At 56.1% G+C, this 21607-nt stretch overlaps 11 protein-coding genes across 11 annotated transcripts; 4 read left to right on the top strand and 7 right to left on the bottom strand.

Moving 5' to 3' along the window:
• Positions 1 to 580: 580 nt before the first annotated feature.
• BU26DRAFT_520761 (uncharacterized protein) lies at positions 581 to 4095 on the bottom strand. Its single transcript, XM_033829366.1, has 4 exons — positions 3198 to 4095; positions 2425 to 3135; positions 2026 to 2377; positions 581 to 1976 (listed from the first exon to the last, which is right to left on the bottom strand). The coding sequence occupies exons 1-4, from the start codon at positions 3699 to 3701 to the stop codon at positions 898 to 900; spliced, it is 2646 nt and encodes an 881-aa protein (XP_033682671.1). The 5' UTR covers positions 3702 to 4095; the 3' UTR covers positions 581 to 897.
• An 877-nt stretch (positions 4096 to 4972) lies between these two features.
• BU26DRAFT_566616 (uncharacterized protein) lies at positions 4973 to 7102 on the bottom strand (the record flags this gene model as incomplete). Its single annotated transcript, XM_033833549.1, has 3 exons — positions 4973 to 6110; positions 6161 to 6807; positions 6857 to 7102. The coding sequence occupies 3 exons, from the start codon at positions 7100 to 7102 to the stop codon at positions 4973 to 4975; spliced, it is 2031 nt and encodes a 676-aa protein (XP_033682670.1).
• Positions 7103 to 7300: 198 nt separating this feature from the next.
• BU26DRAFT_351473 (uncharacterized protein) lies at positions 7301 to 8900 on the top strand. Its single transcript, XM_033822465.1, has 3 exons — positions 7301 to 7550; positions 7599 to 7846; positions 7897 to 8900. Exons 1-3 carry the CDS (start codon positions 7499 to 7501, stop codon positions 8815 to 8817), a joined length of 1221 nt encoding a protein of 406 aa, XP_033682669.1. The 5' UTR covers positions 7301 to 7498; the 3' UTR covers positions 8818 to 8900.
• BU26DRAFT_351474 (uncharacterized protein) lies at positions 8901 to 9655 on the bottom strand. Its single transcript, XM_033822466.1, has one exon. It carries the CDS (start codon positions 9451 to 9453, stop codon positions 8983 to 8985), a length of 471 nt encoding a protein of 156 aa, XP_033682668.1. The 5' UTR covers positions 9454 to 9655; the 3' UTR covers positions 8901 to 8982.
• A 201-nt stretch (positions 9656 to 9856) lies between these two features.
• On the top strand, positions 9857 to 12745 carry BU26DRAFT_430320 (cell polarity protein-like protein; the record flags this gene model as incomplete). The annotated part of the gene is made up of 3 exons (XM_033823871.1): positions 9857 to 12244; positions 12296 to 12619; positions 12671 to 12745. The coding sequence occupies 3 exons, from the start codon at positions 9857 to 9859 to the stop codon at positions 12743 to 12745; spliced, it is 2787 nt and encodes a 928-aa protein (XP_033682667.1).
• Positions 12746 to 13595: 850 nt separating this feature from the next.
• BU26DRAFT_520756 (glycoside hydrolase family 43 protein) lies at positions 13596 to 15071 on the top strand (the record flags this gene model as incomplete). The annotated part of the gene is made up of 3 exons (XM_033829365.1): positions 13596 to 14036; positions 14122 to 14207; positions 14355 to 15071. Coding segments are annotated over exons 1-3 (763 nt in total), but the record flags the coding sequence as incomplete, so codon positions are not given.
• Positions 15072 to 15802: 731 nt separating this feature from the next.
• On the top strand, positions 15803 to 16682 carry BU26DRAFT_520755 (bifunctional deaminase-reductase domain-containing protein). Its single transcript, XM_033829364.1, has one exon. It carries the CDS (start codon positions 15854 to 15856, stop codon positions 16481 to 16483), a length of 630 nt encoding a protein of 209 aa, XP_033682665.1. The 5' UTR covers positions 15803 to 15853; the 3' UTR covers positions 16484 to 16682.
• An 88-nt stretch (positions 16683 to 16770) lies between these two features.
• BU26DRAFT_566611 (uncharacterized protein) lies at positions 16771 to 17244 on the bottom strand (the record flags this gene model as incomplete). Its single annotated transcript, XM_033833548.1, has 1 exon — positions 16771 to 17244. One exon carries the CDS (start codon positions 17242 to 17244, stop codon positions 16771 to 16773), a length of 474 nt encoding a protein of 157 aa, XP_033682664.1.
• A 386-nt stretch (positions 17245 to 17630) lies between these two features.
• Positions 17631 to 17927, bottom strand: BU26DRAFT_566610 (uncharacterized protein; the record flags this gene model as incomplete). Its single annotated transcript, XM_033833547.1, has 2 exons — positions 17631 to 17733; positions 17785 to 17927. The coding sequence occupies 2 exons, from the start codon at positions 17925 to 17927 to the stop codon at positions 17631 to 17633; spliced, it is 246 nt and encodes an 81-aa protein (XP_033682663.1).
• An 858-nt stretch (positions 17928 to 18785) lies between these two features.
• On the bottom strand, positions 18786 to 19736 carry BU26DRAFT_506859 (S-adenosyl-L-methionine-dependent methyltransferase; the record flags this gene model as incomplete). The annotated part of the gene is made up of 2 exons (XM_033826955.1): positions 18786 to 19322; positions 19389 to 19736. The coding sequence occupies 2 exons, from the start codon at positions 19734 to 19736 to the stop codon at positions 18786 to 18788; spliced, it is 885 nt and encodes a 294-aa protein (XP_033682662.1).
• Positions 19737 to 20103: 367 nt separating this feature from the next.
• Positions 20104 to 21578, bottom strand: BU26DRAFT_487333 (DNA-directed RNA polymeras-like protein III subunit Rpc34). The gene is made up of 2 exons (XM_033825942.1): positions 21195 to 21578; positions 20104 to 21139 (listed from the first exon to the last, which is right to left on the bottom strand). The coding sequence occupies exons 1-2, from the start codon at positions 21479 to 21481 to the stop codon at positions 20326 to 20328; spliced, it is 1101 nt and encodes a 366-aa protein (XP_033682661.1). The 5' UTR covers positions 21482 to 21578; the 3' UTR covers positions 20104 to 20325.
• Positions 21579 to 21607: the final 29 nt, after the last annotated feature.

Below are 21607 nucleotides of genomic sequence, written 5' to 3'. Positions count from 1 at the left end.
TTTAAGCGTAGCGTAGAAATCGAAAATTTTCTCCGTCAGCGGGCGAGCCTGTCAGAGACGCAGGAGAACGTGGAGTGCAGGGTGTCAGGGCAGAAGGAGAAAAAGAAACGAAAAAGCAAGCTGCTTTGAGGAACCTGGGATGCGAGGAAGAAACCCTCAATTGGCTGAGACGACAGACGGAACGGAGCTATGTGTGTCGCTGGTAATAGCAGGCATTGAGAGACAGATGAGATGAGCCCGGTTGTTCGAGCAGACCCTTGGAGAAGAACGCGTCCAGAATGTCTTGTCGTCGAACGTTGGAAGGTGGGACAAGGAGGCGGTGACGATAAGGTTATCAGCACCGGCACTTAGCGCCTCCCACGTGCTCGCGTCCTTCCCGGTCTCCGGATTGCCCCTTCGAGCTAGACGTGCATGCCGGCCGCAGGGGCCGACTTTAGCCCGGCTGTATTCCTGGTGCCCACCCATTTTCAACCAGGACCCCCAAAAGAGCCGCATATTGAAACAGAGGCATTGGGCAAGGGATCATCCACGGTGCTCATGCTGAAGGAAATAGAGCGTACACCGCCCTCAAATATCATATCGCAAGGCCTGGATGCCTGAGCGCTGATGCAAGACGGAGATATTTTTTTTTCAGTCTACAAGTACATCACATCATCTCATACCCCCCGACCTTTTCCAACAAGACGCAATCCATCCTGCGCCACGGGTATATCATATGCCCCAAAAGGCATACTAAAGTGGGGGTATCCCATAACGCCGTCATCGTAAGCCCTTACCCCATCAACCCCGTGTGCCCATATCTTACACCTCCAGACAAGCTAGGAGCGACGATCCGTCTTGGGGGGCTATTCCTCCTTGCTCTCACCAGGATCCAAGTATTCGTCAGAGACGCCCCTCTTAAAACCAATGCACCATTCCCAAGTGCCCCGCCCCGTTCGCCGTCGGCACCTGCTGCGGCCCTTCCATCCCATATTGGCTCACCAAATCATCCCAACCCGTCCAGTCCATATTCTCCCCGTCCAGTACGGGCGAGTTCGAGCTCTGGCCACTGCTACCCATACCCGCCGGACTGTTGTTGAAAGAGTCGCTGTTCGTGAATGCGTTCGGCTCTTGCGTGAAGGCGCCTTGGGTTAGCGCCAAAGTGCCGTTGGTGATTCTATTGATGCTGCGAGGGTTGGGTGGGGCACCGGCATATGCATGTCCTTCGTCATGAGCGTCGTGAATAGATGACCCGTCAAATGCAACGTCGCCCATGACGTCGCGAATCAGGTAGTCGAGGCCGTGCTCGCTGAGGCTCTGAAAGTTCTGCACAGCGTTTGGATCTTTGGCACTATTCGTCCCTGGGAGTGGACTATGACCATGGTCGTTTTCAGTGATCACAGGTACCGTGCTGACGCCGCTAGGCAGTGAGAAGTCTATGTTACCCAGCGCAGGGCTTCCAGCCCAACTGGGAGGCTTCGCAATAGGCATCTCGCCCAGCCTGGGCGCTGATGGGCGCAGCATCTTGTCCAGGTTCTCCGGACTCGGTTGGTTCGCTGGGGGCGGATCTGTCGGTAGTTGATCCATCATGTGGGGGAAATCGGAGTAGTAAATGCCCTTATTCTTGATGGCCTGGCTTGCGCGTTCGAGGGCTAGCTCCCGTTCTCGCGCGGCCCTGGCCTTGGCCATCAGCTTTCGGAGGGGCTTCCAGAGGCAGCCTGCCTTGCCCTTGCGATAAGGTGAGGATTCGCCGAGTGGAAACCACCATCGACCGGCAGTGGCTTCGAGTGCCCGCCATGCCCGGTCGACGGCTTCGCCTTTGGTTCGTACACAAAGTTCAGAGAGCAGGAAGGCGATGGCGTGCCATTGGACGTAAGTGCGGAAGAGCCAGCCCCATTTCTGGGTGCGGGCCTCCGTTTCCAATAGAATGGAGTACTCGATATTTTCGAGAGACGTAATGAAAAGTTTATCCTTCGTTTCTTGCGGAAGCGACGCGCCTGTGAAGTCATCAGCATATGCGGAGGCTCAACCGAAACAACTACTTACCGCCATCCTTGCGCTGATGTGGATGATACACAACCAACCACATCTTGCTCATGACCAAGCGCGATATTGTCGCCGTCACCCAGTACAGCGGCACTGACATGTCGCAGTTCTTTAGGTACTTGTCCTCCAGGCGCTGATGACACTCGCTGATCCATTTCTCCTTTTCGGGAATGGTAAGCGCGGCAAAGAATTCACTGCACCGGCTCGGCCCCGGCGGGATGTACAGGATGCGGCGGAAGATGTTGGTTACTTCGAATCGAATGAGGCAAAATGTCATGTCGGTGAAGCCTTGGCGTTCTTCGGGGAACTCTGTCATGTTGGGGTCAAGGTCGGTATCATAGACGTTCAGGGGCTAAAGAAGAGTCAGCTGGAACAGATAGTGATGTAGGGTGAGGGTACCATTTTAGTGTCGAACTGGGCCTCGACGATAGTGGGATCACAGCCATGATCCTCAGACGCCCTTGCGTCTAAGATGCAGACCTGCCACCATAGCCGCCTGCGCATCTCGATCTCAAAAGGCGAAAGGTTGAAATGGCTGCCGTCCCTGTGTATGCCCAGCGTCTGCGCAATCCGCACAGCGAGGCCGGTGAGCGTCCAGATCTTCCTCGCGTCATCGTTCCGTCGCAGCAAAATGAGGAAGACGACAAAAGCCTGCAGAATGACCATTTCGTCGCAGAAGAGGAAGTTGGCTCTTGCAAGCCCTTGCTCCAGCCCAAAGCGATACTTGTGCAGCAGCGCGGCTCGCTCCTCGCCCCACTTATCTACGCACTCTTGGGGCATTATGCTCGTTACGGCCCCGTAATATATGGCGAAGATGAGCGGCTCGAGGGATTTGGCCACCTTGTCGGGATGTGATACGGCGTTGAGGAATATGGGTTCGAAGGACGGAATATGCAGCACCTTGACGAGCGGATCCACATTCTCCTTGTATATTTCCCAAAACTGGCGGCCGTGCTCGGGCGTGGGATGCAGAGACAGCATGTCAACATTGGTGGAGCTGTAGCCGAACAGGAAGCCCTGGTGCTGCGAGGAATAGCTCGAATCGGGTGAGGCGTGGGAGTCGCCTTCGTCGTCGGAGGGCTCGATGAGGATGGCTTTGAGGTCTTCGACCTGCGCACTGTCAGCACCAGCCTGCCCCGCATAGCGCACCAGCATGCAGCGAAGGAGCGCACCTCGTTGTTCAAGCTCGCCCAGAAGCTGTTGTTGATATAGCGGCTGCGGCCCTGGTCGACCACCAGCCGGCCAAACCGATTCTCGAGCCCCTCCACGCTGGTGTCGACGGCCACGCTGGGCTCCTTGCTGTACGGGCAGTCGCTCGCAGCGCCACTCTCCTGCCGACTCGCATTCCGGTCGGCAGCCTCCTGCTCGTGTTCCTCGACCTGCGCATTCAGGCTCTGCACCACGCCCTCCAGCCGCCGCAACCTGTCCATGAGCTCTCCATCCGGCGGCTTCCTGCTCTTCCGCGGCGCGCGCCCGGGCCCGGGGAACACGCACTCGATCTTAGCGCGCGCGCAATTCGAGCATGGCTGCTTCTTGTCGCATTTGACCTTCCTCCGGCGGCACGTCACGCAGGAGCGCGGGTTCGGCGTTGGCGCGCCAGAAGCCCCGCTGATGCTGCCGTTCGGCTTCTGGACGCGGTCGCTGGCGGCCGCCGTGTGCAGGATCTCGTCAGACATGGCGACGTGGGAATTGAGGCATTGGGGGAGGGAGGGAGTGTCCGGCAGGGAGGGGCGCGCGGATTTAGGCCTTTCTTTGCGGCGCTGGTGGGCGCGAGGTTGGAGGATGCGCCTGATCCCTGTCGAGATCGGCCGCCGTCGGTGTTTGCACAAAGAATAAGTGCCGATCTTCCCAGCTGGACGGCGCTCGCTGACAGGTGGCGGCGGGGGGATTCGGATTAGAAATGACGCGGATGAGTCAACAGCTGTGTGCCCTCGACGCGGAAGACAGATTATAGAGTGAAGCAGGTTTCGGGCCCGAGAGCGGTTTGTGGGAACGGCCAACTTCAACTGCGCTGGTGGGCCTGGGGGGGAACGCTATATAGCATCATCATCCATGTCACGTACACGGACGAAGCTCCCGGCCATCTGAGAGACCTGGGCGATCGCCTTGAACCTCTTGTAAGGCAGAAGAGCGCTTACAAAGCCAACCCGCCGTCCGGTGTCGTCTTTCAAGGCATGATTGGCTACCTAGGTAATAGCTGAATTCACCCCTCTTATCAGATGATGCCCTCTTCACCGCGAACATGCCGACTTGACCGAAGGAAGCCACTCCGGTCCGCAGCCTATACTTGAAGTTTTTCCTCGAGCCTCCATGCCGTCTCCGATGCAGAGAACGGCTTTGCCTTGGGCTCGTCAGTCACCCGGGACCATGATCGAATCGGACTAACAATCGCACACACATGCCGGCTGAAATCAAACACCAGGCAGCAACTTCGAGCCATTCTGGACATACATGTACGACCTCTTGTACACGCTCGTACTCGACATCTCCGACGCGATATGTCCGCTCCGACCGATCGACAGAGGCCCGAGCGTGCAATTCCGAAAAGCATTCCGAGCAGGGACCGGGACGCCTTACGAGCATCCCCGCTTCCGGCCGCAGACCCCCATCTCGAACACCATGCTTACTAACTATCTATGGGCAGCTGCGCTGTGCCACCAGTTCCTAGCTTGCGCCGTCAGGCGGGGAACGAGGAGTGCGAGACAACGCTTTGCCCTATGTCTAGCCCTATGTCTAGCCCTATGTCTAGCCCTATGCCACGCCATGTCTCAGTGGTCAGGAACCATAGATGACGTCGCGATAAATACCGACAATGGTACAATAGGAGCTCGGGCTGTATCTAGCTACCCTGCCATACCAGCAAAGGATGGGTATCTCCAGGAGACGCCATATCCAAAACCAATCCGGGTCTGAACTGAACGAACAATGCGCCGAAAATATGCCACCCTTATCTCAGTCCTCGCTCACCTCTGCCGCCAGTATTCCTCTCCCTCCTGCGTCGAGTGTTCTCAACACTCAGCAGCGTCTCCCTCTCCTGCTCCCCCTCCTCGAGCTCTCGATCAATTGCCTCGCGTATGCGCATGAGCTGCTCCTCTGTGATTCCCCTCGTGTTAACTACGACACTAGGTGCCCCCTCCATGTACCGCAAGTTCTCCATGGCTTGCTCCACCAGCTTCTGCAGCTTCTGTGGCGTATTAAGGTTTTCATGGCGCTTCGTGTTGTGCAGGTCAGGGTACAGGATACCGCCACCATTCTCCTCGCCTTGGAAGGCTTGGATGTAGGGAATGTGGGCCGGTAGCTTGCTATGTAGTTCCGCGCCAACGCAAACCGACGTTTCATGGCACCAGGTGCGCGCGACGTTGCGCGGGGTGTAGCCGCCTCCGCCAATAAGGAGAAGCGGCCGCCCGTAGCTCTTGACCGTCTCGACGCAGAAACCGTGCGCCTTGATGTTGAGGTTGAACCTACCAAGCCTATCTCCGCCAAGCGAATCGGCCCCAGATTGCATAACGATAGCCGTTGGGTTATACTTGTTGATTACAGCGCCGGTGATAGTTTTAAAGAGCCACTTGTACTGGTCGTCGTCGATGCCGTCGTCAATCGGGATGTTGAGGCTGTGACCTTTGCCACGATTCGTCGGATCCGTTGGCCCCATCTCATTGATATTACCCGTGCCAGGAAAGAAGGGGTAACCGTTTCTATCGATACCGAACTTATGGTACGAAAGAGTGAAGACGCGGTCTGTGGACTCGAAGGCGGCCTCGACGCCGTCGCCGTGGTGGACGTCGATGTCGATGTATAGCACGCGTTGGTTTTGCGTAAGTAGAAGCTGGATGGCGAGGACGATGTCATTGATGTAGCAGAAGCCCGATGCAACGTTCTTCTTCGCGTGATGCAGGCCGCCGGACCAGTTGATGGCGATGTCGGATTGCTTGTTCAGCAAGTTCCAGGCTGCATTCATAGAAGCGCCACTGTAGATTGAAACATAGTTCCACAGGCCGTCAAAGACAGGGCAGTCGTTGGATTCGCCACCAAAGCCGAAAGAGAGGTATGCAGGGTCATCCGGTTTCGCATTCTGAGGCGTGACGCTGGCAACGAGGTTAGCAAGAATAGCTATGGTTCGTGCGCGAGAACCTACTTGCTGAGGAATGAAAGGTACTCGCGGTCATGGAAAATGGCCAGCTCGTCGAAGGTTGCTGGCCTTGGTTCGTACAACTCCATGCAGTACTCTAGCCCATAGGCCAGGACGAGCTGCTTGGTGAGAGTCAAGCGCCACGGCTTCATGGGATGACTACTCCCGAAGTGGTGGTATTCAACATGCGGGTTGTAGTGAAAGGAGACGCTGTAGCCTTTGGGTTTCTCCATCCCGTACTCCTCGGCCTCGCGCGCGATTATCTGCCGCTTCTCGTTATCGCTAAGGATCTTGAACGACTGGAAATCTGCGGCGAAGACTTGATCATCTGGCGACATGTAATGCTCGACAATGGGGCCCGAGTGTCCATTGGATGGCGTGCCGTAGCCGGGGACTCGCATGGCAGACTTCCCCACAACAGGGTCGAGCTTGGGTACCTGGGTGAATCTCTTTGGGTACGGGAGTCTTTGGGGTGTCCCGTCAGCTACCCACCGTTGCACGTCGTCGTTGGTTGGGATAAAAGGGTTAGTGAATGAATGAGGCTTGAGTTCTTCGAAGCGGCGCCTTTCCCAGCGAGCCCGAATAATAGGGTCGAAAGCGTCCGGGGTAGACGACGCTCTAGCACGCGACCTCTGCGCGTTTTTGGTCTTCTTCTCCGACAGTCAGCCGAGGCGCACACGATGCAGAACTGAAAAGACATACCTTGGGCCTCGCAGGTGGGGTGGGTCGGACGGGGATATCCTTAATAACCCACTTGTTCTTGCGCGCCGATGAACGAGTGCCGGTGTTCGTAAATGCAGCCTTCTCCGGCTTCTGTTGTGCCTGCTCGTACTCTTCTCTTAGGTTGTCATCTGTGTATTCGCCGCCGCTGCTCTCGTTGTCGGCGTAGGAAGAGTCGCTGGACTCGGTGGCCACGCCCTCGTCGCCATCTGAATCGTAATTGGCCATGCTGGCGAGAAATGCACGTGAGGGGCGCCTAGTGGCGGGCGATCTGGCTGCTTTGTTAAGCCCGGACCTGCATGGGGAGACCAACGTCGGCCTACGACGCGTCCAAAGGATATTTAAAAGTGTTCGAAACAAAAGAGTCGTATTGACGATATCTCGGGTAGTGATTGCAGAGTGAAAGAGTTGGAAGGCAGCCAAAAGTCCGAGTCTGTTCTTCTGCCGCTGGGGCTGCTTCCTTCACTCGGGCGCCATTTCGCACACCTTCGCACCACCACTTCCATCAAACCTTGATCGAAATCCATCAAACGCTCGTCGAATTCGGACTCTAGTTGAGCTTCTATACCTATACCAACCAATACCTGGTTACCCCAAGCCTCCTTTAGGGCTAACTCGCCCATCATGGCAATCGCAGAGGATGCCGCCACGGTGCTGGAGCAGTTCATTCACGACGGTATGGGACATTCACGAATATCTACGTGACGAGCTAATTGCCTTGCAGTCGCAAATCTTCCTGCCGAGATAACACATCTCTACGAAGAAGTGCAGGCGAAAGACCAGCAGATTCAAGAGAGCAGGAGCATAATTGCGATGCGCGACAGCAGCCTGCAAAAGTTCATCAAACTGAACGGCAGCCTTGTGCAGAACCCCAAAGAAGAGCCGTATTCAAAGATCATCTTGCAGCACTATGAGCGAGCGCAGATTCTGCAGGAAGAGAAGATTGGGCTGGTGGAAAAGGCGGCAGCTCTCGTACGTATTCAGATGGCCATTTAGTTTATCACCTACTCACGTATGGGCAGATGGACCGGCAGGTCAAGCGACTAGACATTAAATTGCGGGACCTGCAAAACGACGGATCCATTCCCACGGATTTTCAGATGCCCTCGCTGTTGCGGGACTCCCCTAACAACAGGGTGCCGCCATCCTCGCTGACCAACACCGGGGCGAACACACCGCTCCAGACTGTGTCGGGCAACCAAGGACCTGGCGGCCCCAATCTTGCTCATGCTGCCATCGCGCGGATCACGAATGTGGCGAACATGAACGCAAGGAATCACCCGAACCTACAAAACATGACAGCACAGGCCCTGATGAACCAGCAACGGCTCGCCAGCCAACAAAACGCGGCGCAGGCGAATGCGCGACAAGAACGCGAGATGTCAGCCAGCAGCGACAGCAAGCGTCGGCGCCCAAACCTCAACACGGGCCCGCTGCCTGGACCGCCGTCTTCGTTAGTCCGGCAATCCTCGATTGGCCCAGGAACGCCCAAGCCGTCGACGCCGGGATCGCGTGCGGGCAGCGTGGGACCCAAGGCGCCGCAGAAGCACGCCCTTACGGTGAAGAAGGCGAAACCTCAGCAACCGCTGCGCAAGGCGGCCCTTACTGCGAAGTCGCGGGACAAGAAGCGTCGCAAGGGCGGATCCAGGGCGTCGCCGTCGACGACGGCTGACGACGAGAGCGTGGCCAGTGAGGCAGGCACGGAGGACGAGGAGATGTCTGGGGCCGGCGGCGGGGAGAACGAGGAGGAGGAGTCGGACGACACCAAGTACTGCTTCTGCCAGCGGGTCAGCTTCGGCGACATGGTGGCATGCGACAACGACAACTGCGAGTACCAGTGGTTCCACTGGGACTGCGTGGGCATCAAGGAGGAGCCGGTGGGCGACTGGCTGTGTCCGGAGTGCAGGAAGCAGCCGGCGACCAAGATCAAGCGGGCGCGCTAGGTCTTGACGTGTTGGAGTCAGCAGATTGTATGCACGGGATTCTGGCTTGCGGGGAGTCGAGGGCGCATAATCGATAGGGAAATTATCAGCGTGGGCGGGCGTGGCGTTGGACTTGAGAAGTGCGCCGGGACCGGCGGCGGAAGGGGCGTTATGTCACTACTCTTGTCAGTCTCCTGAGAAGGAGAGGGTATGTAGAGTCTCGGCGAAATGAATGGCGAGTGTCCACCCTTGTGGCCGGTGATCGCGTGCGCGTCGGGATGGGCTCGACTCTCGACTCGCGCCGTGCGCGCAGGGGCCGCAATTTCCAAGATTGCGGTGTTGACAGGCGCGCGAACACCCGCCGCCGTCTTGTCGCGCGCCGTTGGTATGTACTGTGACTCTCAGACATGCACACTGCGTTCCCGCGCTGCAGCCACTCTTTCTCCAGCTTCCGCGCTGTGGCTCTGCGATACTAGATGCCTGATGCTGCAGACAGCAGTGCCACAGCAGTGGTACATACTGTGGTAGACAGCCCGGCGGTTCGCTGCCCACGGCCCCTGCCATTATTCGTTCGGCCGGGCCTCTGCCTCTTAGCGCGCGATCCCTCCAGCGCGCCGCCCGGCCAAGACGCAGCGAAAGGGGCCCCATCACCGACATTTTCAAGGTCCACGCTCCCCTTAAGAGTCGCCCTTTGTCCTCGCGCGCATCCGCTCCCTCCCTCGCTCCCTCGCCGCCCGCGCTCCCTCGCTGCTGCTCCGCGGGCTCTTTGACTAGACGCTGCCGCTGTCCCGACGCTCCCTCCGACTGTGTTTCTGCGCTCTTTGTTGTGTCGCCGCCGTCATTTCCACATCCGCTCGTGAGCTGCGTTTCGGAGCTGAGCCGAGAGAGCCCACGCCCGACTCCTCCTACCACGTCCCGGGTTTCACCTGTGCCCTGCCAGCAGCCACGGCGACGCCTGCATGGGCAACCACCACTGACGCCTGCCTACGCACTCCGACCCGCACTACACGCACCGCCCAAGAAGCTAGCAGCAACCGCGGCCGCCCCGTGAAACACCACCATGAACGGCCGCAATGGCACCCTCTCGCCCGTCTCGACCGACAGCCAGGACTGGTCTCCCATCACCCGCTACCAGAACATCACCGGCGACAACCCGTACTCGCCCACGCTGCCGCCCAGCAACCGCGGCATCACCCCGCCCACCTCCGTCCACAGCAGCACCAACACCACCGATGGCGGCATGCCCAATGGCATGCCCATGTCGCGCTCCAACGGCAATCCCTCGCCGCCCAGCTCCGTGGGGCGCTCCAGCGACGGCACCGGCCTGTACGCCCAGAGCGTCAGCGACGCAAACATGAGCAGCCGCAAGATGATGGTGCTGGAGGAGACGCTCGCCGAGCACTTCCGCGTCTTGAAGGCCTATCTGGGGCCCTATCTCAACGACGAGAAGGGGAATCCGCGCCCGAGCAGGGCCAAGGACAAGCTCACGCGCTTGTCGGCCGTGCAGTTCCAGGAGCTGAGCACTGACGTGTACGACGAGTCGCTGCGGCGGGAGCAGGACCGCAAGCGCGGCGGGCCAGGCGCTCCAGGAAACGACACCCCCAAGTTCCTCCTGCCCAAGAACAACTTCCACCCGAAGCGCAACCAGGCGCGGCAGAAGCTGTCGACGCTGCCCCTCGAGCGGTTCCGCCAGCTCGCGACCGATGTCTTTTACGAGCTGGAACGGCGCTTCCCGCGCTTTACAGGCGCGGATATCCCGCGAACAGGCAGTCCCGCGGGCAGCATCATGAGCCAGACCAGCAGAGGGCCGCCGAGTCGGGTGGGCACGCCGAACAGCATGCGCGGGGGCCGCCCGCCGCCGGGAGGATTCCGCAATGGACCGCCGCCGCCTGGACCGCCAGCCCCGCCCGGTGCTCTCAGGCCCGGCTCGCAGACGAACGAATTCGGGCGCCCGCTCCCTAAGACATTCCAGCAGAACACGATTGTGCCGAACAAAGGGACCATGGTGGAGGACGACGACGATGACAGCGCAGCGGACGATGACGACGCTTTTAATCTCGAGGGTGCGGCGGCTCGGCGCCAGACGAACAAGAGTGCAAAGAGCGTGAGCCTGGCGCAGGAGAAGATGGTTACAGACCTACAAAACCACGTGTCAGAGCTGCAGGGCAAAGTCGGCTCATTAGAAGGGACCCTGCGAGACAAAGACGAGGAGCTGCAAAGGCTGAAGGATGCGGATAGAATGCGGGATAGCAATTCCGCCACCCAGCGCGCTGAATGGGACGACCTCCGCTATTCCCTCGAGGAAAAGGTTGAGAAGGCCGAGACTCTCAACTCGTCCCTCCGCTCCGAGATCGACAGGCTACGCACCGAAAATGCCGACGTTGAGCGCAACCTGCGGGCTCAGATAGCCGATCTTGAAGCAACTCCTCGCCAGCAAGCATACGATAGCGGAGACGGTGAATGGAGGCATCGGTGCGAGGAGCTGGAGCGGGAGTTGAATGAACAGCAGCAGATCACGGAGGAGGTCCGCAGAGATGCGAAGACGTTCTTGCAGGAGATGAGGGAGCTGTCGTCCCGCAGCGACGCTGCTCTGGAAAAGGAGGAAAGGCTTGCCCACCAGGTATCGTCGCTAGAGGCAGAGCTCAAGGACTGGAAATCTCGGTATGCTCGCGCCAAGACGCAGCTCCGCAACCTGAAGGCCTCCTCCATCGGTCTGTCTTCGCTCGCGTCACCCGATATCAGCAACTATACTCGCGACGCTAGCTTTACCACCCCAGACGGAGCAGTGAAAGATGTGCATGTCACGAAATTCCAGCTCAGCATCGACGAGCTACTCCAGGTGGCGCGGAGATCCGACCCCGAACAAATCCTCGAAAGCATGAGGCACGTGGTCAAATGTGTCCGCGCAATCACCGGAGACATCGACAATACGCCTCTTTCGCAGCTCCAATCACCAAGCAGCAGCGTCAACGGTGATGTGGCAAGCCCCGAGAAACAGCAAGCGAAGCTCAAGTCTCGGGTCAGCGCAACCGCCAACAATCTCATCACCGCCAGCAAGAACCACGCATCTTCTGGCGGACTCTCTCCTGTCAGCCTCCTGGACGCCGCCACCAGCCATCTTTCTACCGCAGTTGTGGAGCTCGTCAAGCATGTCAAGGTGCGGCCCACTCCGGAGGACGAGCTCGAGCGCGACGAGGACGATGACAGGCCAATGCCCTTGAAGCCGAATCCCTATTCCGCCTACAGCCCGTACACCCCCAACAGTATCAATGGCAATGGCAACGGTGTCGGTCTGGGCCTTGGTCACCAGCGCCATCGCAGCAAAGGGGGCAGCAGTGCTTCCACAACCTATAGCAGCTACAGCTCTCCGTACAGCGGCTATGACCGCCAGAGCTCTGGGATGAATGGCATGGGCTTCGAGAAGGACACTGGCATGACTGAGTTCAAGGTATACTAACCCGCTCTTACTAATCGGACTGGCGTTCTCACACGCTTGTAGAATTACCTCGAGGACCAGACGGCTCTCCTCGTTCAGAGCATCCAGCCCCTTGTCAACATGATCCGTTCTTCGCCAATTTCTACCCCCGCGGACGAGCAGCAGATCTCCGACTATATTCAAGACATTTCGCGTGCTGTGCAGGACACCGGAACCCGGACCTACGATGCCGTCAAAGAGCTTTCAAACCCGGCGCTCAAGAAGCACGCGATTCCTGTCGTAGAAGTCCTTGAAGACTGCAGGCAAAACATGCTAGCGGTGGATGTGAGAGACGGTGGACGAGAGAGAATACCACCGTTAGCTTTCAAGACTGCAAGAGCTCTAAAGGTAAGTAAGAGGCACAACCGTTTTGAGCATCTCCATGCTGATCCGTTCCAGGAACTCGTCCTCCGCGTCGATCGCATCGAGACTGGCGAGCTCACCGTCGACCAGATGCTCAAGAACGACTTTTAAGTGCACCGCTATTCCCTTCGGCCGTTCTGGATACACCCTTCTTGTTTCACTTATCGAGCAACGCTTTTCCCTTTGTTTGGTACATCACTCGGGTTTGGCGTGATGTTGGGGCGTCGATTCTTGTGTCCTGCCGAAAATTTCCCTTCAACGCTTCTATTGGACACCTAGTCAGTTTAACTTGACGTCGCGACGCTCATTGCTTTGGAACGATGCGAAGTATTCAGTATATCCGAAATTATTTTTAGTGTCTGTATGGAGACGACCGTGGATGTTTCTCTTTGCCTGTATGCGTCTTATACCATATATCTCGTTTAGATAGTGGGCATTATAGTACTAAGGCGTATCTTGTGTGGACGGTGAACCCACCTTGATAATTGGAAGCTGGGTGTGAATGCGGCTTGTATGGATTTAAAAAGACTAGCGAGAAGAATAGAACCACGTGGAATGCGAGTGACGGCCCTGATTATCTAGTACTGCTTTTTTCCCTTCACATTGCGCTTGAAGCAATAGGTTCGCTGGGAGCGGAACAGTTTACACAGCCTGTGGAGATGCAGGTAATGTATCGGGAGCGCCCGAGATATTCGTCACAGATCTTTCGGGCGCGATCTTGGTTGATTGCGATCTTCAACGGATAGATGGCGGGATTGCCTTGCTCTATTCAGTCGGTATTACCCGCCTGCTGCCGTAGTCGAGGTTTTCGAAACAGAAGCAGTAGAGAGTTTCATTCCGTTTACCCGGCACATCGTTCTGCCGCGTAATGCCTTGACGCCGTAGAAACCCGCGATGTGTGGCGTGTGGTTTCACCGCGCCACACCTTCAAGCTTTCCGCCTGACAACGCCCTGCGTCCCCCAACCGGCTGTCTCTCAGTACCCACGCGGGCAATACCGCATGACCTCTCGCAGCCGTGAAGCATTGCCGTACAGAAGCTTCTGCTGCAGCACCAACACTCTCGGCGTTTCGTGATGACGTCACGCGGATTCGTCACGAGTAACTAACCTTGCGCCACACTCGGGCTCCGACTAATGCTTGCTCCAACGCTAATCACCTCGTGGCTCTCGTTCTCATATATTCTCCCTCTACTGCTTCTTCAACTTCTCTCCTTTGCCAATCAACGACTACTTCGGAATCAGGATTCGGAGGGAAGCCGGTCGTGTCTGCATCATGGCGTTCCCCGGTTCTGCGAATCACACGCATATGCAGCTCCCGCCGTATAATGACCATATTCTTACCATCACAGAGAGGTCATGTGCGGATCCATATGTGCTTTGGGACAAGGGGACTTATTATATGGTATGGCGCCTGCATGCCTTCTTCACTTTTGGGAAGGGAGCAGGATGGGGTGAGAGGTGGTGGAATTGACTGACATATGCATTAGACCTTCACGTGCGGCGACCGCATCGAGATATGGTCGGCGGATAGTCTCTTCGACTTTGAGAAGCGGTGTCGTAAGGATGTGATATGGTAAGAGTGTGCAATCAATCCATCTCTGCGTATCAACAGTCATCTTTCTACGCTCCGCGCCTCTCTTGATCTCGTCGTCATCGGTTCATTCTGCTTTCCTTACATTCGAAATAGACCCGCGAATGAGCCCTACTCTAACTTGAATAGGCGCCCTCCACCAAACACACCCTATTCCGGCGACCTTTGGGCACCCGAAATCCACTCCCTTTACGGTCGCTGGTATCTCTACTTCGCCGCCGACGACCCCGCCCAAGGCAACCGCTCCCACCGCATGTACGTCCTTTCCGGCCCGCCATCCGATCACTCACCACTCGACTCCTCCGCTTGGTCCTTCCACGGCCGTCTTGAAGGCATGCCCCAAGATCAATGGGCCATCGATGGCACCGTAATCTCTCTCCACGGTGGCCTCCTCTTCGTGTACTCAGGCTGGCCGCTCGCCACCAGGTCCGACGAATCGAAGCAGGAGATTTACATCATCGAGATGGCGTCCCCGACACAGTGTACTGGCCATCCTATACGCATAAGTACGCCGGATAATCCATGGGAGTACTCCGGCAAGAGCGGGATCAATGAGGGACCGCAGTTCTTATGCTCTCCGGATGGAAGATGGGCGGGAATCGTGTATTCTTGTGCGGGGAGTTGGACACATGAGTACAAGATGAATGTGCTGTACTACACCGGTGGGCATCCGCTAAGTCCGACGAGCTGGGCCAAGTCGAACCGGCCACTACTGCAGGCAAGCCGCGATGACACGCCACCGTATGGGCCAGGTCATGGGAATTTCGTCGCAGTCAATGGACCCGGAGGACAGGAAGTATGGGCCGTATTTCATGCGACGGATGCAAAGACGGGGTGGGAAGGCAGGAAGGCGCGAGTTATGCGTGTGGGGTGGGGACAGGGTGGCCCATTTATGGGGGATGGGTATTGTGGGCGGTGTTGCGGGGAGGTGAATCACTTCTTGTATGGATGTAATGCGGGAGGTTGCGGCGGCCAGGGGCACACTGGCGGCTATGGAGGGAACCAAGGGCACGGTGGAGGTGGAGGAGGTGGTGGGAGCGATGATCTGAAAAGAGAGGTCAAGGCGCTCGTGGGTGAGGGGAAAAAGTTGTTTGGCAAGTTCTTCAAGTAGTGGATACACTTCCCTCTGGGCTTTCCAGCCTGCATACTCCAGTTTCTAGACTCGGGCAGAGGTGGATGTGCCGCCCCGGCTTTTTCAAGCCTTCTATATCCATCAGCTTTCTCACAGTCGGGCAAACCTGCCAACTCATAGCCGACTATATTGTGTTCCTCTCCTGTTTCGCCTGGCTTTCGTTCTTTAGTCTCCGAGATCATGGGCACCGTATGGAGGCGGCGAAAAAAAAAGTAATTAGCGGGGTTGCGGGGCTTTCCTAAGGCTGAGGCTGCAGTTTGGTCCGTCGATGCCTAATCGGTTCCGAGGAAAGCGACTCCTCGTCAGTGAAGCTCGGCGCTTTCCATCTTTGAGATGCGCGGTAGACTGTAGAGGGAAGTATGAACGAGAGATGCGAGGGATGCGCGGACCGATGGTGCATGCCTCGATCCGCAAATGGTCTTAGACTAGGCAACACTTGGCTTTCTCGCAAGCCAAGGAGTGGAGATTATCGCCGTCTGAAAATATATACTCCTTGATGAGAGTTGCTCCTCACAGACAGTTCATCGATCCCAATTTTCTCCACTCGGAAGTGCTTTACTCCTCCCCGCACTTCGCAACGATGCGCCATCTCCGCTACAACGTCGCCACTACGCTGGATGGCTTCATCGCCTCCTCCTCCGGCTCTACGAGATGGATCATCGAAGACCCATCTATCGACTTCGAAAAGCTATATGCAGAGTTCGATAAGTTCGTCATGGGTCGCAAGACATACGAAACAATGCTTGCGTACGGAGACCAAAATCCGCTTAAGAGCAGAACGAAGGAGGAAGTCGTTGTTGTGAGTCGGACGATGAAGGAGGAGGACCACCCAGAACTTACTGTAGTGAGGGACGATGTTGTAGGTTTCGTGAGAGGGTTGAAGAAAGACGACGGAAAGGATATATGGCTGTTCGGAGGCGGGGAGTTGGCGAGGGCTTTGTTGGATGCAGGTCTGGTGGATATCGTTGAGGTGGCTGTAATGCCAGTGTTGATTGGAAGTGGCGTGAAGATGGTTGCGAGCGGGGATGGAGAAAGCCGAGCGTGGGGACTGAAAGTTGCAAAGGTTGAGAGATTGGCGAGTGGGATCTTGATGTGTAAGTATGACGTTGGTATAGTTGATCGATAATTGGATAAGGCATGATGGTAGTGACCTTTGGCAAAGGCCATAGGTTGAATGTTTTCAGGCTCCGCCCTCTTCCTGCGCTTGCAGCTCAGCAGTATCTTCAGCCTTCTTTTCCTCCAGACTTAGATCCCCCTGCACCAAACTCGCCAAGAAAGCGATAGTAGCGAACACGGCGAACGTAACCCATGTTGAAGTAGGCAATTGAGGAATACATCATGTGGGGTGAGGTGTATTGTATTAAGTGTATATAGCTCCGAGAAATCGAAGAAATCTCTGTGGCGCCAGTGGCGCTAGTGCCCGATTAGGAAGCTTGGCGATTGTACTCCAACAACCCACAGTATTTTCAGGCCCTTCGCCATAACCTCCCTATACACCTCCTGCAACGAGGTTGGAAGACTTTTGATGCGCCCACCGGAGCCCTCGGTAGCATGGCTTCTAATAAGGTACTGCTCGGGTAGGCTTCCAGCCTCAACAAACTGCTCCGTAAGCGTACTCCACCGATTTTGGAGGATGCTACCTCCTACACTGAAGCTGAAAGCGTCTCCGAAAGTGGCGAAGAAAGACACCATTGTGGTTGTGATAGAGACGTTGTTGAGCGCTTGCTCAACTTGAACAGCGAGAATGCGACCCAAGAAGATGAGGAGGCCCTCAGTAGCAAGAACAATCCGGTAGTAGTGTGTTTTGCTACATTTGCCTTCGGCTTTAGTAACGCGAGGAGGCCGGTTCCAATAGAGACGGAGACCCAAGCGAATACGTTCAGCCATTTGTACCGTGTGGAACGCAGAATGGAATTGTCGCAACCCCGGGAAGGATTCCCATAGCCGAATGAAGCAGACTGTAGCCACTAACAATGAGGAAGTAAAATATGAGGTGGTAAGCTAAAGCCCAGAGAACAATGCCATGAGCCCACGTGGAGCAGTACACCGATGCGGCTGTTCGAGTGCGAAAAACGGCGGACGGAATCATTGGATCAGAATCATTGGATGAGAAGCGAACCTCTATTCTTAGATTGAAGCGAAGACCAGGCCGAGAGAGCGAATAGTAACTGCGCTGATAATGCTCGCGTGGGACTAGTGGTACGACACGCCGCCGCCAGTTATACCATGGAGGAGGGACGGCAGGGATGCGGTGAGGCCGATGTAGTTAATCTTCAATAGCTGAGATCGACTGACTTTGAGGGTCGTGAGAGACGAAGACAGAATTTTAGCATGAATCCCGCGAGCACGCAGAATGGGAGGTTGGCGTAGAAGATCCTGTCATAGGATTAGGGTTTATCTCACCGTCTGAGTTACTGGGGGACTCACAGCCTCCAGGTAGGCCCTTTAGCAAACGCAGCACCGAGGGCCACATCAGGAACAGGTCTCACGGCTCCAGTCAGATTGCACAGGCCCGCGAAGGTGCCACGATCGTGAAGAGGGTCCCTATCCGAGACCGGGGCCTTCACCATGGCGTTGATACCACTACCGGCCAAACCTTGCACAGATTCTACACATCAGCAGCCGTAGGTGGTGTTGATTACGGAGAATAACCCACCACACGGCTAGGCACCAGTCAGATGATGTTCTGTGCTACTGCACAGAACACGCCACAACGAGAAACAATCCTAGCGCAAAGAGCATCGTTCGCTCGTGCCCCCAGATCTCTTGAACTGCCCCATAAATCGGCATTCACGGACTCTGCGGCTTTAGCAGTTCTGATGTTTATTGCAGTGTTACTTCCGGTATTGCGAGGCAGGCTTTCGTGCGGTCATGCAGGAGGATCATGCCATTTCTGCTGCGCGAAGGCGATGGCCGAATTGCAGCCGGATGTGCCTCTCCAGATTTTGAAGTGCGAATTGCGCGTATGATACTGAATGGATAAAGAAGCGACGAAAAGGGCCATCGAGTGAGAGTGTTCTAATGAAATGGTGACGGATTAGGTGAAGCATCGATGGGATTGTTGGCGGAAGGATGGGAAGGGTGGCCATAAAGAAAGATATGATCTTGCTTAGTAATTGTTGGAATTCACGATACCCTAAGCGATGAAGGGGGCCGCACGGAAAGCCATCTGAGAGATGATCTGGAGGCAAGTAGAGCCAATGCATGATTGCCTCTTTCCCATTGCTAATGTGAAAAGGACAAGGATTGTCGGTGCCACAGACTCAGCTTCATCTATCCCCTTCTAAACAGTCCGTGTGCTTCAAATGTCTCCGAAAGCTCCGTGCCATCCTACCCCTCATAAATGAGATTATTGAAAACAGAAGACATGTCTTTTCGCCGGCCGACAGCAAGGGCCTAGTCACCGGCCCATCACCCTGACCGCCTCATCACTCGGCCTTCCTCCCCGTCCCCACAATGGCCTCAAAATCCATAAAGAAATGCTTATCCTCACCACCTGCATGCTCAGCAGCAGTCTTCCTCAACTCTCCAGTAACATCCTTAACCAACTGATGCTTCTTACCCTCGTCCCATCCCGCCGCAAACAACTGCAACGGCATCCACATCGTATCCGTAAACTGCTGCGGCGTCCCGCAATCAATGCTTCTCCTCCCCTTCACCGTTTCCACATCCGTGAAGCCTGCATCTTTGAGTACTTGCTCGACGAACTCGGACGTGTTCCACGCGTGGCCTGCGTGGATCATGGAGTCGACTTCGGCTTCTGTGGGGATGGTGGGCGGGTTGGGGAGCTGTGAGGTGGCGTGCGAGATGAGAGGGTACCATGGGAAGTAGACCCAAGTGCTTATGGCGATGAAGCCGCCTGGTCGCAGGAGGGAGTGGCAGGCTGAGAGGGTGGAGGGAGGAAGGACAAAGATGCCAAAATTGATGAACAGATGCGTGAAGCTATTCTTCTCCAATTGTATGTTCTGCGGGCTTGCATTAGCTCGGCCTCTACATGTGAGCGTTCGAGAAGAGGCATCGTGTTAACGTACCGTTCCATCCACGATCTTCGTCTCCAACCCCTTCCAGCCCTCCTTCTTCCCTCTCGCCTTCAAATAATCCAACATCCCCTGACTGATATCACCACCGAGAACCTTCACACTGTCCCACTTTTGCTTCGGCAGCGCCTTGTAAATCGCCGCCGTAACGGCTCCAGAACCGCATGCGAGATCGAGAACGTTAGCTTCGCCCTCAAGCTTGTCGATGCCCGCTTTCTGGACCATGATTTCGGCGTAAGGTCTTGTGGCACTTTCAGCGCGAGAATATTTGGCTGCGATGTCAGACTCGTGCCAATGCTCTGATGCCTTCTCTAAGACCTCTGCCTGCTCGGCGGTCGTCATTGTGTTAGTATCGAGTTGTTTTGAGGAAGAGATTGTGGATTGCTGAAGTCGGAGAGCTCGCGTGGTAAGTGAAGGGGATCGCAGTATTCGTATCATGTATATTCCTAGTTTCCACTGGAGGCGTCCAGGTCTTTTATATACGCCCAAGTTTGGTTGTGTTGCGCTCCTACACAGAGGCTCCAATCAACTCGTGATCCGCTATACCTAAACCTCTACAGTGCGGATTAGCCTAGCCGAGTTTGGTCATAGGACCTTCTGTGCACCTTGTTGCGTTGGAGCATAGTCATCTTCTAAGCGGAGACTTTTCCATGTAGCCTTAACAAACGGTCCTAGCGTACACGAAAAGTCTCCGAGCTACCACCGCCACCCGCCAAATACATGTCGGCCTGCATTTGTGTTACTGGATTGCGGCCGGGAAACGAGCGTTTGGGGCGACTGCTGCGAGAAAAGAGGACTTTGTTAGTCTATTGGTTCTGGTTAAATTAATAGATTCGAAGTAATGGCAGTATGATGGTATATACCTCCCTTAGACTACAACCATAAATGCTTCTATATCCGAGAACGCCGTCGCTATGGTCTCGAAACACTTTTAGACTGCCTCCGACTCGGTAGCCAGCCAATCCCCGAAGTAGATACAGGTTCTCGCTGAGATGTCTCCTTCGTCGCCGCAAAGATCGAACACTGGACAATTGCCGCAAGGCGCATCGACGAAGCCGTTGAAAACCTTTGTGTCCGTGGCGCTCAGCACCGTCCGGTAGTTTGTGCCAGAGATCTTTTCCAGTCGTCCATCAAGAACCATCATCTCGAGGAGCTGGTCCATGTCCGCTTCGCGCACCACCTTGCCTTTGATCACCTCCTTAGCGTTGAGCCACTCAGCTACAGACGCAGCGGTGGGATAGTGTGGGTTGTTCTTGTGTACGACCTTCGTCTGGTGGGGATGCATTGGCGGCCGATATGGTCTCACGGGAGGTGCATCTTCAATGTCCCGCACACGTTGGACGTGCGCCTTCTTCTGCGCAACCGCAGCGATTCTGTGTGCAGGCGCATAGTCGTTCCAGTTGCCTGGGACTTTTGTGCAAGTCTCCTGCTCGATGAATTGCGCCACCACGCCAGATATGGCCTCAATGAGGGCGGTGTCGAAGTCGCCTTCGGATTGCCAGGGTCCACCCGCAATGTCTTCCGATGGACGAAGGTGTTTCAACAGGTACATCTTCCGATTCGGAAACTTGACACTCATGACGGACTGCACCAGATCCTTCGACTCCAAGCTCTTCAGGCATTTTGTCAAGACCTGCTGTGTAACGTTGGTCCGCATTCGCAGGGCCTTGGACCAGATGCCCTCGCTTTGGACCTGGTCGATGTGGTGGTAGAGGAGGCGCTCGTCGGGGGTCAGTCGAAGCAACCTATAAAGCGCGCGGTCAGTAAGGCGTAGCGGAAATAAATCGGTGGTCTCCGTACTTCTGGGCCTCTTCCTTTGAGCGCAATTTCCAGCATGGCTCGCCGTCAAACGTCATAAGCTTCATCAGATGGCGGTCGCATAGCTCCTGAAGCAGTGTTGTGAGCTCGCCCATGGTTTCGGCAACCTGCATGTTGGACAGGTCGCGCTGGAAGAATACAGTTCCCTGTGGTTTCTCGGCGCATTTCTCGTACAGCAGGTCCATGCGATTGACGGCTGGGGGCTCTGGCGGTGCGCCGTCTTCTTGCTTCGGCGCCGGTGAGGGCGCCGCCACGGATGCAGAGGCCATGGTGAGCGGAGAAGGCGGTGTGTTATCGATCGATCATGAGCGACGGAGGAACCGGCCTGTATCGCGATAAAAGAGCTGCCAGCGGCGTTGATTGTGCGCAGCAGCTGAATCATCACCAAAAGTTCG

The sequence above is a fragment of the Trematosphaeria pertusa genome (assembly GCF_010094035.1).
Source record: "Trematosphaeria pertusa strain CBS 122368 unplaced genomic scaffold BU26scaffold_9, whole genome shotgun sequence".
NCBI classification, from domain to species: domain Eukaryota; kingdom Fungi; phylum Ascomycota; class Dothideomycetes; order Pleosporales; family Trematosphaeriaceae; genus Trematosphaeria; species Trematosphaeria pertusa.
Note: the sequence above shows the minus strand (reverse complement) of the source record. Positions and strands in the feature narration are given on the sequence as shown.